Below are 15,982 nucleotides of genomic sequence, written 5' to 3'. Positions count from 1 at the left end.
CTAATCTTGTAGGACAGAAACCAGCTACATCGTTATATATATTTTTTTTTCCATTCTTTTATTCATTTTTTACAAGAAAAAAAGCACATTAACTATTAGCCTTCAAACACCCCGGTGATATTAGTAGTGAGTGATGCATATATTTGTTCTTGTGTTGTCGTGTTATGTTGACCAAAGATTCACTGCCCTGGCTCATGTTTAGATCAATGCAGCCAAGTGTATCATACCCAGGCTTATGTAGCTTGTCATCCGCTGCCTGCGAAACCTTGACCCGAGATGAAGATTCATCTGCGCCCCCTCTCTTCTTCATACGATACGATGCAGCGGATTGTTTGTAAACAAATGCGTGTGGATTGTGCGTGCATTGTAGACACAACGACCATGTGATAACGCTTGAGGCTGTCTAGGGCCCCTTGCCACACGGTGCAAGGACAAGGCCCAGGGACTCCAGACTTGTTGGTTCAAGGTGGGCTGAGAAGGGGTGATGGAGAGGGGCAAGGCCCGCGAAAGCTACGCCACAAGAGACAAAGCCTTGCCCGAATGGCCCTCCTCCCCCAAATCTCCAAGCTGCGCGATATCACGAAACACCCCGCTTTCCAATGTTCCCCTGTGGCCATCACCCTTTGGCTTCCCCTCTTGCCCTTATTGGCCCCCGGACTCCGAGCTGACCTGGGCATGGTGGCTTCGTGGAGAGTCACGTCGTGGTCATCATCGTCATGATGCTTGCTCAGGTTGAGTTTTGGGTTTGCAGCCGAGCGCAACGCCGATAAATGCCTCGAGACTTGACTTGTACAATTGTGGTTTCTTTTGTGATCCTCACCTAGCAAGCGAGACAAACATGGGCCTGGTCACCGTCGTTGTTGACTTATCTGGCCAGTTAGATGGTCACAGATAAGAACAAGCACAAGATCAACTCCAAGACACAACAACATCGTGGTAGCGCAGCGCTAGTTAGCTTTATCTTCTCTTGACTCCCTTGGAATAGACCCCTCCTTCACATGCTCATCCTCACCCGCGGCGAGCAAAGATTACCATGAAATGGCACATTGGCGGCCAAGCGTTCAAGGGTGAGGGCGGGGTTAGCTAATCGCCCAGCGTCAAGCTGAAGAAAAGCCCGCCCTCGTGTCTTGGTTGCTTTCTTTTTCCAACTACGCGTGTCACATCATGTCACATTTCACACTTCAAAGTGCCCTCTACGCTTGTACGCAGGCTCATATTCTGCAACGCGGGCGGGAGAGCGATGACAAGACCACGCGACAAACAAGCCCCATCTTTCCCCTCATGATGAGACAATAGCCGCCTGTTGAAGAGCCGATCTCGTGCCAGCGGGCCGAAATGGACAACCTAGTGCCCATGCATGTATTATCAGGCAAGGATCATGAGGTGAAATGTCCGCACTTGAGCCAAACCATGTGGGGGGGAAGCAGTGAGTGATACATGCAAATCAGATTGCATCAGGACTTTCAAGAGCACGTGTTCTTCAGTTCTTTGCTGTCTGTATGCCCAACTCACTGGCATTTCGGTGGCATCATTATATCCAGGTCCATCATCCACGAGTCAGTTCATTGAGGTTAAGTCAGATGGCAAAAATTGTCAAGTGAACATAACATGCCTTTGGGACAGGGAAAGCACAGAATGACAGGCTCCTTCCCGGTGGCAATCACAGCCACAAGTACATACATACATATGTACAAATAGCTAGGCAAAAAGGGTCTCCGTCGCTGACTAAAGCTGTTATGCCCGTATGTATGTAACTAGCTACATCTAGTGGCTACGCGTCCGTAAACATGTCCTCAGCCACAGCGGCAAAGTACGGACAAGGGATACAATGAGTCCGAGAAGCGGGAAACAAGAAGCGGGAAGCGGGAAGCGGGAGTCGGAGCCCTCACACACAAACACAAGATGGCCACCATCCAGATGCTATTCACAAAGTATAGCTACAGCCTTCAGATCAGCCAAAAAAAGGCCCTGACATGAACGAGGGCCGAGCAATCGGCTTCAAGGGTCATGTTTTTGCCATCGTCTAGCCCGGAGCAGCCTCATAGAAGCCCTCCAGGCTTTAGCTTTGACAAATTTCTCGCATTCTCGGGGTTTCCTTTTGTGACTATTTCTGCTGTTTACATTGCATTTTCTCGGGTCTATGCCCCGGTGGCCCCATCATGTCATTGTTAGTTATGAGCCAAGTGCGCGAACCTTGCCACTTTTGGCCGTGGCTCGGCTTGCCGTGCATTTGCATTTATTTTTTTCCTGCAATCAATTTGCCCTAGTTATTACTTAGCCTTAGTTAGAACAAAGAAAAGTACGAATTTTTTATAAACTAGTCACGGGAGTATCAAGCTCTGAACAAGGCATTAATCGCCGCTTTCATCATTTCATTGTTTAGCCTAGCATTGACCAATATCAATGTCCATGTGCTAGGGTTAGAGCGTAGTGGAACCCTATCTTCCACTATAGAACTTCATGGAAGCCCATCGTCACAACCGCCAGCGAAAAACTCAAAAGCGGAGTCTCGGATGGAACAGCTCATGCATGCAAATATGCAAGACGATGGAGCTAAAAATGCAAATCGCCATGTCCACTGGACACTGCGTATCATGCACCGCGCCCACACGCATGGCCGTGGATTCATCAAGATCTGACTTTTATGACTTGTACTAACTAGTTAGCACTTCGAATGCACGTCAAGGCTTTTTTAACAGGCCAACATTGACCTGCTTCATAGCTCTGCACCTCCGCAAACTGACGGGAAAACGCCCCGACTGCCAGGCCAAGTAAAAAAGCGGTCAGTAGACTGCCTAGAAGACCACATAACGGCAGTGTTATAAGGCCTAGTGTGCCCCCAAGGCCTATATTAACTTAATTATGAGAGCCAATAGAGACGCAGCATGCTATTCACACCCACATACTTACTTGTCCTTGCATAATAGGCCCTGGCCGCTACTAACTCTCTTATGGCCCTGACCAAGCGAGCAGTCGGGGTTTGAAAACAGACCACAAGGGCCTGGTTAGACAGCGGCTGTTGTGTAGGTACCCTTTATGTACCGAGCCGGCTCTCTCTGGTGGTTGTGCTAGTGCTGGTGCTGGCGTTGACAGTTTGGCATGGCTCGAGGCGGACAAGGATAACTGTGAAACCTGCCACAAGTCATCTTGGGCATGCTTGACTGCTACTAGCTTTCAGGCTGCCCTTGGTCCAGATGCACAAGTCTTGACTTGACTTGACTATATTTAACGTCTACTGGAATCACTAAGTTACCAGATGCACAAGACAACGACCTCTGGTATACAAGTGCTCACCCATTTGCCATCTTCTTGCCACAATGTCATGGGAAGCTGTCTCCTGATCCAAGATAGGAGGGGGAGACTTGCCTGGAAATCCAGTATCACACAGTTCAGCCAGCGCCCGGAGCAGTGTCCGATGCTTACTGTAAAATGCAACAGTGCACTGGCTTTTTTCCCACCCACACCTCCTTATCACATCAAAAGAGAGCCAGTGGCCACAAGACGAGCTCTCATTAATGTGTCTGTCTTGGCCTCCTGAGCTGCCTCCACCTTCGCCTGAACTTGGACACTGGCTGACTGGCGCTTCCTGTCAGCACTGTCGACCAAATCAAGGATTCAGCCGGTAACAGAGTTCCATTTAGCCTCGAACTGGCCCATTTCAGTTGAGACCAAGGCGTGGGGTGTTGGTTCTTGTACAGACAAATACTTCTAGTAAGAGACGTCCGTGTGTATGTGTATGTGTGAAGCAAAGTTGTTGCCACGACACATGTCTGTATGCACCGAAGAAAACACATAACGAACATATGCACATAGAAGCACGAACCAATGTGCCTACTGGACACTCGTGGGGGGCACGTCTAGACTTTACTTGTATACTTGTGCACATGGCTGTCTGTCTGTCTGTCTGTATGTATGTACACCTCATGCATCAAGGACATATGTGTGGCCATTGTGAAGTGGATATAGATGGATCGTATCTATCTAAAACAAAAAAGCTGCCCAAGGCTGCCCAAGCTGGCGTTCATCATTGGCTGCCGAGACAATATGATAGTTATCTGAACAACAAGAGCTTCTCATTTATTCTGGTGGGAGCCCACATCTCCTGTATTACACCAATGAATGGGCACAAAGGACTATAACTGTGCAAGAACGTTGTGGTGAAAGTACAGGCAAGTATCGGGACGGTGCCTACATCACCTACACTGGCAGTAATCTGCCACGTCTCCATCTCCCAGTTCATTTCTTCTACACAACGTCTGTCACACTACAAATGTGTGGCTTCTATGGCGGTCACAAACTCCAAGCCACATACCTTTCTCCCAGCTTACCTATTGGCTAATGCAAGCTGATAGCCCTGTCTTCAAAACGACTATTTTATCTCTGGAAGGTACGGACCTGGCCTTTTCCAATAGCCGCCTTCGGCTTGAAGCTTGAAGCTTAGCTGGCTGGCTGAAGAAAGGTCGGTAGTAGGGGTCTCGTGGACCAATGAAATCTGAGCCAGGTATAAAAGTGACGTTGGACATGTCTTGCATCATGTAATAATATAGCACTTATGTATGTACAACCGCCATACCACAGGTACCAATGCAGGGTCTTGTGGCTGGGGTTGCTGTTCAACTATCGTGAGCCCTACTTTCTTTTCCATCTACAACTATTCAGGCTTGCCAGTGACAAGAGCTCTCTGCCACTTGGCAAGATAAGAGCTCTGGTGCGATCAGAGAGTGAAAGTGTGTGACAATACAGCGAGTTTGCCAACGTGTTGAGATGTATGACACGTGCGCATTTTGCTTGCATGTGTAAGAGATTTGAAGAAATAGCCACACGCAAGGACAACCACATGCATGCTTCCGTCTAGCTATATCTGTCAGACTCACAACATTCACATGCGGTTGTAGTATGGGCATTACTACATGTAGACTGACCACATGACTTTCTCACCAAAAAGTAAGTTCAAGGATAACGAACTGGGTCGTTGTCTAGCCGTTCATATACAGCAAGCCCCCTCCAAGTATCGGAGAGAGCTGCATGAGCCTTGATTACCACGCTCCAAAAAACTATGCATTTCCGTACTGAGTGTATCAATCTGCTGCTTATACCAAACAGGTAGCATGTGGTCACTAACAGACAGCAGGGCGCTATCACAGTGACCAAAGTACACATCATCACATACATACATGCAGTTTTTAGCTCATGATGTTTAGGTATGTGCCCATTTTGATCACGGTTCTTGCTTCAGGCATAATGTAGGTGTCCATGGTCCAATAACCACCCTCTGTACGCAGTTCGGTTTGGGTTGACCGAGGCCAGTTATCGTTGTAGCCCAACACTATCATGTAGTCTTGGTTTTAGACCATTCAGGCTTTCATTGAACGAGTTGGCATGGCTCTCTCACCACATGAAACCCATAGCGAGACAAAGTATTAGATACTAGTGTCATGTGAATTTTAAATCAACCTTCATGTGTTTCCTTACGTCATAGACATCGCAAGCCTATTCACGATTTCGAGGAGACTGAGCATGGAGTACATGATGTAGAACACAAGTCCCAGTCAGCCACTGCTAGTGCTACCAGAATAGCGGTACTTTCTCCAAGGCAACTAATTCCAGGCATAAGCGGATAGTTCCGCGCAAAGCCTCAAAATAGACCGCCCACATGATATTCCGTGTCGCCTTGGAGCAGTAACCCCTGGCTTGTCGCTTGGGGTTATGAGGCTTGAGGAATTGGGGACTGCTGGTCCGGTGCTGGGGCTGGTTAGGATAGACCACCAGCTACATTTGGCCGATTACTACTGTATGTGGGAACTATGGGTGTCGGAGAAAATGGGGAGAACGACTACTGTGTATGGGGTGAAAAAGGGCTGATGTTTACTTCAACTTCACTGATAGGTTGGGCGAGTGTCATGGATATCATGCTGGCGTTAACTTAGTGTGATTGGCATCTGGTACTAACACCAACACAACTTGCCAACAAGTCTAGGGATGACGAGCCTGCGAGGACAAACTTTAGATATGCCTACCTATAATAAGGCTATCATGAGATGCTATCAAAATAACATAAGACGCAATCCGAATACCCCTCAAACGAGGCCAGTGGGAGGGTGTACGTTAGAGCCACAAGGCAGAGCGTTTTTGATTTTATCAGATTTTCTCTAAAACACCCATCATCTCTCGCCATATGTGACAGAGCGAATACTAGCAGATGACAAAGTGTTACCAAGTGTGCGGCTGGCACGAATCGCAGTGTCAGCCCAGGCAATATCTTGACATCATCGCTTCCAGCCGAGCTTTATCGACCCCAAGCTCGGTTGAGCCTTTGGGCACTCGACTACAGCGTCGATCTGAAGCATGCGAGCTGTGTTACTCCAAACCCAACAGCCAGCTCGTCAAAGGCTAATTGGCATACTGATTCTGCAGTCAACTTGATCCTAGCCCGCCTCAAAAAGCCATCGTGAGTCTACAGCCCAACGTTGACTTTGGAAGCGAAATGAGGCTGTTTGGTGCAAATGATGCCTAGTTCCAGGTGACGCAGGGCCAGCAGACTTGGTCACTGACACGTCAGTACAAGCAAAGCGAAATGCGACCGGCATCAAGGCCATGTGGCTTGTTATCCAGCCTGTGGATGTTCTGTTGAGCCTGGTTCAGTTGTGAACGAATAGATTGTGGGAAGAATGGGGTTGGCTGTACCAATTTTGGAATGTTCTTATCGGGTCCGGAGTGGGGCAGAGATTCGGCGCCAGAATGCGGATGTGTTCGGAGCGGCGCTGATACATCAGAGGGTCCATTTACACAAATAATCTCCATTAGAAAAACATACACGCGCAGCAGTGAGTCGTCAATTTCAATAATGGATGTGTTTGAGCGATGGCGTCTTGCTACCAAGAATGCAAGACAGCGAGAAAGAGGGCAAAACCACGATGCTGATTTGCCAAACCCAACATCACGTGATTTAAACAGACAAAAAAACCACAGCAACATCAGCCCGGGCTCAACGTCTGTTGATCTCAACATCATCCACACTCCTGCTCACTCCATGAACTTGCCTGGAAACCTAAAAGCCCTTTCTGCAGAATTTTGCTTTTCTGAATAGTGGCTCTACGGGCGTGCCCTGCTTTGATTTCAGCCGTCCCAAGTCGCTTGCGTTGTCATCAAATAATCAACCATCGCCACTCTTACTGATACCTATAACTGTAATCACGTCCTTGAGAAGAAGGCCTTCTATATCTTCTTCTTTGTTTGTCCCACCATGTCATCTAATAGATCTTTCATGCAGGCGGGTCTTTCTCCTTGGTGCGCACTATGCGGTTCTGCGATACATTTTGCAGCTCTGGAGCGGACCGAATCCGCCAACATGAAGGTTGATAGCAACACCTACTTCAGTGAGTGGAGGCTCCAGGAACAAGCAACGTCAGGTTATATGATATTGTTTTAAATTCACTGACCTTAAATAGTTGTATCGCGCTCGCCATTTTTTTCGGGGGTTAACAACTATGAAAACGGGCGTTACATCCCTTGCAATGTGCTTCCACATCCCGAGGCCGGGAATAATGGCTCCTTTGTTAATAGACCGGGTCATGATATACCACTTCATGGCCATTGCTGGGACTTCTTCAAGCGTCAGCTCCCGCCATCCATTTTGGATCCAAGTGCCATCCGTGGTCTTCATCTCCTGCTGCTTGCGATCAATACTCCGCTACTCCCAAGTCTACCTCATTATACATATGCCCGCTTAGTTCCTGGAGTCTACGGGAAAAGCTTTCGCGACTCCTCGCTTGCTCGGAAATGCGCCGTATCTCCAGAAAGGCTGTTTGCCATCACAGATAATTGCCCTCAAGATACTTGGGATCCGCCTGTACTTTCTCAGGATATGGAACTGAGAGAGCCCGGCACACATGATATGTTTTCGTTACTACCATCCGAGATTCTGTGCTGCTTATACGAGTTTCTGACTCTGTTTGACCTTTGTGCACTCCGTATAGCCTCTAGAACCGTGGCTATCAGGTCCCGGTTCCGGGAACTACAAAGGGGATTTTGGGCTGCCCAATTTCTAGGTAGTGGTGAATACGGATTTCTCAAGCTTCCTACCGAAGATAACTTCATGTCCACTCCTACCAGAGATCTCATACGCGGTATATATCGAATTTCGAGGGCATCACGCTATACGCACAGCAGTATCGCCATGACTCCTGGGATGATACAGTGTGAAAAATTCTCAAGAGACAGATGGAGGCGCGGTGTCCTTTGTCTGGCATCTCATACTGTACATGTTCTAGCACTTTACTCAAAGCGTCTATTGCAATATAAGAACGCAGTTGCAGCTGATAACCTGATCCCTGATTCAGTCATGGCTTGCAACTCGAGACAGGCACGCACCCGCAAAACAGAGCTGGTATGTAATCCCTTTGAGGGCTTGATTACCCTTTTTGATCGTGACTCTCAGGAGAAGAGGGCGACACAAGTATCCGGTCATTTTATTCCTTTCTTTGGGCTGAATATGCTATGTGGACTTACAGTCCGTCGTGGAGAACATGTGGAAACCCTCGGCCTTCTTAACGACATCCTAATTTCTACGATTGAGATACCACATGACGCCAATATCACATCCTTACATGTGACAGCAACACAAGAAGGAATCATTGGCCTCCGGTTTTTCTTTGATGGATCCATTCCATCCTGTGAACTTACTGCGGGAGGATGTTTGGACATGTATAAGGCCTCCATCGGAGTGTCGGTCCTGAATCCTTCTCAAGGCGGGGACTTGGAAGGTCTTTATATGAAATTTGATGTAAGCTTCTTCGTCTCCATCTAACTCTTATATCTTCTTGTGCTCACATACACTTCACCTATTAGGTTTTCAAATTCGTTGGGGCCAGGTTGGCCATACATCAGCGACATGTTCAACAAAAAAGCGCCTCTCTAAATTACGAAAAGCTCTGGCATGGCACCCCACCGTCAACCGATAGATTCTCATTAAACAAAATGCTGCCACCGCCGTTCTCGATGTGGTGCTACCACATGAAAATCTACGACAGGGAAACTACCAGCCCATCTAAAGTCTTGAGTGAAATCACATCTCTATCAATCGAGGAGACGGGCGCCTTGTTTGGGTTGATTCTGGGCTTCACTGATGGCACAAAGAACCAATACGGCGGATATTTCCACTGGCGCCTAAACGCTGCCCGCGATATAAACATCACCCGAAATACAGTATACTTTGACACGCTTCAATCGGAGCAAATCAAAAGTATCTCGTATAAACTTGCTCGCTCTACTGACCATTGTCCAGTTTCTGTCAGACGAGACAATATCTTTATCGTTGAAACCAAGGTGAGTAAATAGCCAACTCCAATTACACTGTCAAAAAAAAAACACAGAGCTGACTGGTCTAGATCTTGACTACCAAGTCCCGCCTAATCTACTTACAGAAACCCGTTTCCTCTCATTTGTTACAGGGTCGAGTCCGTACTCTTCGTGGCGATTCAGCCCCTAGCACTCCGGGTGAGCGTGTGTCGGCTATCAATGCTGCTACAGGTGTAAGTGGCATTTCCTCAATCATCAAGCCACCACATTCTCTATTCATTCTTGTACTAATGTGACTGCAGGTCGCCGGTGCGCCTTTCGAAACCCTCGCCCTTGAATCTTTCAAATGCTCCCCAGAATAAATGCGAGTACCAGGACTTTCAGTCTTGAAATAGCCAACTCTGTCAATTTTCTCCCTTTAAATTCAATATTGCCTTACCACTGGAATACATTTATGTGGTGTTTTAGAGTTCTCTCCTCCACATTTTTGGCGTCAGGGACGCGAGAACATGGTTACACAGCGCCTCCATTATAACCCTAATAGAATATAGGTCTCATCCATCTGAGATATTGGCTTCTATTCATTCCAGAGTGACCATGTGAGATTTGCCATGTCCACTTGGTGGACGTAATAGAGGGAAGGTATTAGTACTATCAGGGTTGGGCGGCCCTCTCTCACGAGCTTCTCAATTAAGAAAAGAGCCAGGGTTTGAACAAAAATGACGGATATCTACGAGTCTCTGGTACAATCATCAGTCTGTATGTCCTCGTAGAACGATATGGGATGAAGTAGAACTAGAAGGCTTAAGTAGGATATGTCGCACAAGTGTAGAGAAAGCCATTGTTAGATCCTAACTCTCAGCTATCATCAAAGCATGTCATGACACAAGAGCTTTATGTAGGTTAGGCTGTTAGGGGATTGCATCTGGTATCACACGAATTTCGGTTGTGTAATGCTCCATGACTTTGGGGTTTACCTTGTATACCCATACAAGCGCAAAGGGGCGCCTCGGTCAGGGGCTATCAAGCCGCACAGGCGTAGGTTCATAAAGAAATAGGCAAAGTTCCAGGCAAGCCAGTGATCTCATAGACAAAGGACCTTGGTGGACATGAGAAGAAGAGCCCCCCCCTGGTCATGGTACATCCACCAGGGGCGAATAATACTTGCAGAGAGTCCCAAGAAAAGGGTCTATTGTTGATCAATCCCCTCCGCTGAGGCCTCAAGACAAGCAAACTGGACAGAAACAAAGCTAACAGCTGGCGGGGGAGCTTTAACTAGAGCTAAGCAACGAACATGACAAAAAAAAGCCGGGGTTGGGCTCATTAGGCGAAGGAAGCTTTGCTTTCGTTTGTGAAGAGCCACCGCCTCGCAAGTTTGATTAGCTTGGGAAAACTCGGCAAACATACAATAGCACTAAATACAAAACACCGGCAGAATCAAGAGCAACAAGGCATAAGTAACCGTCTAGTTGAGAGACCAAGGAAGAAACAGAAACTATGAGACTTGGTGATGGGTGGTTCAGTTCGTCTAGGTTTAGTTGAGTGTATGCTTGCACCCGCTGCCCCTTTTGTAAGCTTGGGAGTTATCATGTCGCCATCGTTTGGCTGGTGTCTCCAGACTTGTGGGAGACGGGGTGTCTTGTAGCGGGAGGTGCGAGGTAGGGAGAGACGTCAAAAGCAGCATGACCATATCTTGTAGTGAAGTGGTCAAGACAAAGCAAGGTGCTAATGCGTTCTTGGAAACTCATTGGCTGAAATAGAGCAGGCGAATGCATGAGTGACGCGATAGGCTGATATCACGGGTCTCAATCTCACTCATGTTGAACAGAGCAACTTATGTAAGGGATGTAAGGGATGTAAGGAAGAGGCCAAGCCAAGCGATGGGTTCTCAACACATGCTTTATGTAAACAAACACAGAGGTGGACTCGGATCTGCACAGACGCGCATAAGAAAGAATCCGCTGGTTGGTTATGTGCATAGAACGCAAGGATCCGAGAAGGTAGAAGGAAGGATTGGGATGAGCCATAGAATAGGGGAGGTGATGAACAGAGGAGGGACGCATGTAAAAGTATAAAACCAGTATGGTGGCTTGTAGGCTCTGGCACATCATATTTGCATCCGTCTAAAGACATGTATATGTATAACAAGAACGTGCAGTGAGAGAAGAACATGTTGGCCGGGTGAGCTCAAGCAGACATGTACATACTTGTTTAGAAGCATTTCTTTTGTGTGCATTGATAGAAAATCTGCAAGGTCAACAGGAATAAACATAGTCAATAGACAGGGGACCCAGACTTTGTTTTCTTTGGCAGTGGAAATACAGCGCGAGGTGTTTCCTGCCTCCTTATCTTCTTGACACTTGCTTGGACCGAATGATAGGTGTCAGTGTGTTGCACCTACCAAAGCCAAAGGAACAAGACGATCACTCTAGTCGTATTGCCATCCATATTCTAGGAAACAGGAGGACTTTTCTAAGTTACGATGGGATAAGTGAGTTCCCAGATGTGCTGTGAGGCAACAGGAGACAAACACCTGGCTTGACTGTCTCAAGAACTGTCTTGTCCCCAGGCCAAGCAAAGACAGCACTGTTTGCCTCAAACATGTAGGCTAGCCACTGAGAGAGCAAGGAGGAGAAAAAGAGTGGCTAACAAGAAGCTATGGCGTATGTTAAGAGACTCGTTATTCGTAAGGAATATTGTAATGGTCATATCACGGTAATACTTCGTCCGAACTTGGGCTGAGGCTGATTGGCTCTGGCGATATCGCGGGAAAGTGCCAGTGAAGACAACGGCACGGGCTTGACGTGGACATTTGGGAGGAAAGGTGTAGGTGGATGGATTGACTGCTTGACAGGAGAGACGTCTGGGTTTGGCGACCAGGAGCTTGCCTGTATGTCGCAGAAGCCAGGATGAGGGATTGTCTAGGTTGCTCTTTTGGTCCCTTGTATTTTGTTGCTCGGGACTGGGACCTGAAGCCCTGGAAAGTGAGGGGAAGAGGGAAACGAAGGACGGGCGACTATGCAACGTGCATAGTGAAATGTGTTTGAACGTGGCCCTGATTAATCTCGCAGGACATGCTATTTGTGCTGGTCTACAAGGAAGGACTTGTGCCTGCGTGGATACGAGAGAAACAAAACAACTGACGTGTGTGACAGTAGTGTGCTTGAAAGCGAACGACGATTGGCAGCTAAGGAAAAAGAAAAAAGAAGTTTGATTCAACGCGAAATGAGACATAGGCACGGACAGATGTCTCGTAGATATGCACTTATGGTGTTGTCAGCGTGGGGCGCAGATTCAGAAGGTGAGGCTGAAGTCGTGTGGCTGAGTGCCTACCTTTTTGTTTTCACTGCGGTGGCGCGGTACTTGGGGCTCTCGTCTTCAGAGGTACTCTTGCTCCTGTTGAGAGCTGGAGGGTACATGTTTGTGCCCAAGGCACTTGTACCTGTAAATCCGGTGAAAATGGAAGGAGAGCTCAAGCTAGCTCTGAGCAACCGACTGGCTCCTTCCATGTTGGCGATAGCCCAGCCGACAGCATTATGCATGCAGTATGCAAGCACGCACTTGTACCTGTACTCCACGCGACGCGCAATTTTATATGGGCCCCAAAGTACCGCGACACCGGCGTTTGCGCCAGCCAGGCCTGACTTCCCCCTACTAATCTTGGACGTCCCGCCTTTTGGGTGGCTTTTCTCCTCGTCTCTATTTCTGATTGATTTCTAGCTGCTTGTCTTGACCTGCTCAAGTTCTCTTCCCTCCCTTCTTTTTTTTTTTTGTCTTGCTGGACGATGTTCCTCGCTTGTGCCCCTGATAACTTTTTATTCATTGATTATGTGCGGCATTCTTTTCTCCTTCTCTTGTCTTGACTTTTGATTCTTTCTTTCCTTCTCCTCCATTTTCTCCTACCGCCGCCATTTACGAGACGCTCCCTTTCTCAGCTCGACGTGACTCTACGGCCCTTCTTCGTTGCCACTTTTCATCACCCCGAGTTTCATCGTAGCTACCCGACGAGAGTGTCTTTTTTTTTTCCTCTTCTCTCTTGAGACGCGTTGAGAAAGGTTGCAGGGTCAAATCCGCCAGCCAATATATCACCACGCAAACGGCGCAACGCGTGCGATTTGTCGACTTTTGGCTCAACCCCCATCCAATATTCTTCATTCCTTCAATCCTTAAGTCATCATTTTTTTTCAATTTGTTCGTTTATCTGGAGCAGTATTGACGTTGGTTTGCTGGTTTTATAAAACTTCTGTTCTCACTTTCGTTTGACACATTTTTGCTTTCCAATTTTCGACCCTCATTCTTGGTCCCGATACCTGGAACCATTCTCTTTACATCGACACTTAGGATAAGGTTTATTGGTTATCGATTGCCAGCCAAGCGGCCAAGCTAGTCATCGAACTGATTGTGGCGTTTAGCCTACTTGACAGCTGTTAGCTGCAAAACTGCTTGTCGTTTGCGCAAGTAACCGCCAAAAGTTCGGCAGCTTTGCCGGGTTGGTGTTTTGCGCTCTATCTGCTCCGCGCTATCGCCAACACATGCACTATTCGCAACAGGCATCTGGAATATCTTGCCTCCGGGTCTCGTTCAAGAACCGGGCGACCGAAAGGAGCTTCTTCAGCTGCTAGGCGCACTGTGAGGAGCACCAACTAAAGTCGCCCACATCTTTGATCACGAGAAAAAACTTCTATCCTTGACTCGATTTCAATCTTCCACGGCGACAAACTGACCCCAAATTCATCATGACCGCCGCTACCGCCACCGCATCACACACGACATCGACACTCACACCGCCCAGCAGTAGCCACGGGCATCGAAACGATACCAACTCTTGGGATCCAGACCAGGTATGGTGCAAAACCCCACTCCGGAAGCCCTACGACACAGCTTTCACGGCTGTTTGAAAATTGTAATTAACAGTAAAGCAGGACGCCCCGGCCAAGTCCAATATTACGAATGGTCTCAGAGATGCTTACCCTGGCGGATACGATGGGGCAGATGTTCCTGAGGTGTATCCGGAAAAGAGGAGGCCTTCTCCCGTCAATACGTCTCTGACATACGAACGCGAGAATGGTCTGAGATCACCCATAGCGGTTGATGACGGATCATTTGGAGATGTATTTAGCCAGAACCAGTCCCACACTCGTGCGCAGAGTCGAGCAAGCGAGCGTCGATCACGCGAGAAGCATGCAGATCCGGTCCCATCCAACGGTCTTCCCACCACCAGTGACGCAGACAAGTGGATTCATCGCGACAAATTAGCCAAAATAGAAAATGCCGAGCTGCAAGCTGCAGGAATAATGCTTCCGAAGCCTCGTGCAGCGAGCAGAAGGCGGGACCGATCCGAACATAGCCATTCCCGAGCCGACGACTCACGTAAGAATTCCATGAGTGCTGACACTCGACCGATCGATATACCCGGTCACACATGGGATCTACGACTTCCGGAGGAGATTAGAGAAGAAACTCTGCATAGTTACTGGGAATCCCCATTGGGAAATGGAAAAGGCTCTCGTATTCCTCTTGCTAGAAGCAGCCCTGCTCCCATTCCAACAGACTTTCTCGACCGCGATACCCCGATTGGTCGCTCCAAGTCACACGATGCAGACCTGGACCCTCTGCGGAAGTCCCGCTCTCGTAGCAGCAGTGTCAAGACCAACGGCGATTACTATGCCTTTCAACAAGCCAATGGCTCAACACCATCCTCCACAAAGCGAGGCTCGGACAATTCCTCACGTAAAATGTCTACGACGCGTAAGACATCAGTACCGCCACGACGCAGCTCGTCTCGTCCAAAGACTCGCGGTGGCAAAGAAAGCAACTCAACGCGCCCAGGGACACGCTCTGGCGATTTTGCTTTCTCTGGCGGATCTTCCAACAAGCAGCCCGAGGGTGAGCCTCCGTGGATGATTTCAGCGTACCAGCCAGACCCGCGACTTCCTCCCGAGGAACAACTTTTACCTACTGTTGCCCGTCGTCTACAGCAAGAAAAGTGGGAGAAGGAGGGCAAGTTTGGTACTGTTTATGATAAGGAGTTCCGGCCGCTCAACGATGAAAGCCTGCTCAAACCACCAGAACGCGCTGCTGCTGCGTCGGATACTACACAGAATGAAGAGCCTAACTCGGAGGGCAAGTTTGACGAATGGCCACTCAAGACCTCCGATATCCCTCGATCACCTACCGTCCGGTCCAACTCATACTCGACAATGCCCAAGATTGTCGACAAGCCGCCAAGCTCGCCCATTTCTAGCCCGCGGGGCAACAACCAAATGTCGTTTGGCACTTCCAGACCCGATGCGCAACCGCAAGTGCCACATGAACCCCATAGTCCTACCCACCACACCAACCCAACACCGAACCATTATCAGCCGCAACAACAGAACTCACAACACCCACAGGCGCAGCATGTTCCACATAAACAGGAACAAGAGCAGCCTCGGGAAGAAAAGGACGGTGGCTGTGGATGCTGCATCGTTATGTAGTCGAGGGTTGGTTCCAGTTATTCACAATCATATCATGATCTTTGTTCCAGCGTATGGGCTAGGCTACCATGCTGGGTATCGCGACTTTTTTTCTTTTCTTTTTGGACTTCGACATTGAGTCAATCTCACACCAAAGTCTGGTTCTGTGCTAGATTACTACCCGCTACCTCCACTTCTATACCTCCGCGATCGGGATTTCTTTGAATATT

The 15,982-nt window shown here is 48.3% G+C and overlaps 2 protein-coding genes across 2 annotated transcripts; both read left to right on the top strand.

Annotated features, from left to right (window-relative positions):
* Nucleotides 1–8,976: 8,976 nt before the first annotated feature.
* Nucleotides 8,977–9,659, top strand: BROUX77_005997 (uncharacterized protein; the record flags this gene model as incomplete). The annotated part of the gene is made up of 3 exons (XM_073750934.1): nt 8,977–9,324; nt 9,450–9,530; nt 9,600–9,659. 3 exons carry the CDS (start codon nt 8,977–8,979, stop codon nt 9,657–9,659), a joined length of 489 nt encoding a protein of 162 aa, XP_073603867.1.
* A 4,374-nt stretch (nt 9,660–14,033) lies between these two features.
* BROUX77_005996 (uncharacterized protein) lies at nt 14,034–15,773 on the top strand (the record flags this gene model as incomplete). Its single annotated transcript, XM_073750933.1, has 2 exons — nt 14,034–14,138; nt 14,220–15,773. The coding sequence occupies 2 exons, from the start codon at nt 14,034–14,036 to the stop codon at nt 15,771–15,773; spliced, it is 1,659 nt and encodes a 552-aa protein (XP_073603866.1).
* Between the last annotated feature and the right edge of the window lie 209 nt (nt 15,774–15,982).

The sequence above is a fragment of the Berkeleyomyces rouxiae genome (genome assembly GCF_048999995.1).
Source record: "Berkeleyomyces rouxiae strain 22BRR77 chromosome Unknown BrBRR77_ptg000007l, whole genome shotgun sequence".
Lineage (NCBI taxonomy): Eukaryota > Fungi > Ascomycota > Sordariomycetes > Microascales > Ceratocystidaceae > Berkeleyomyces > Berkeleyomyces rouxiae.
This window is presented reverse-complemented; position numbering and strand designations above follow the sequence as displayed.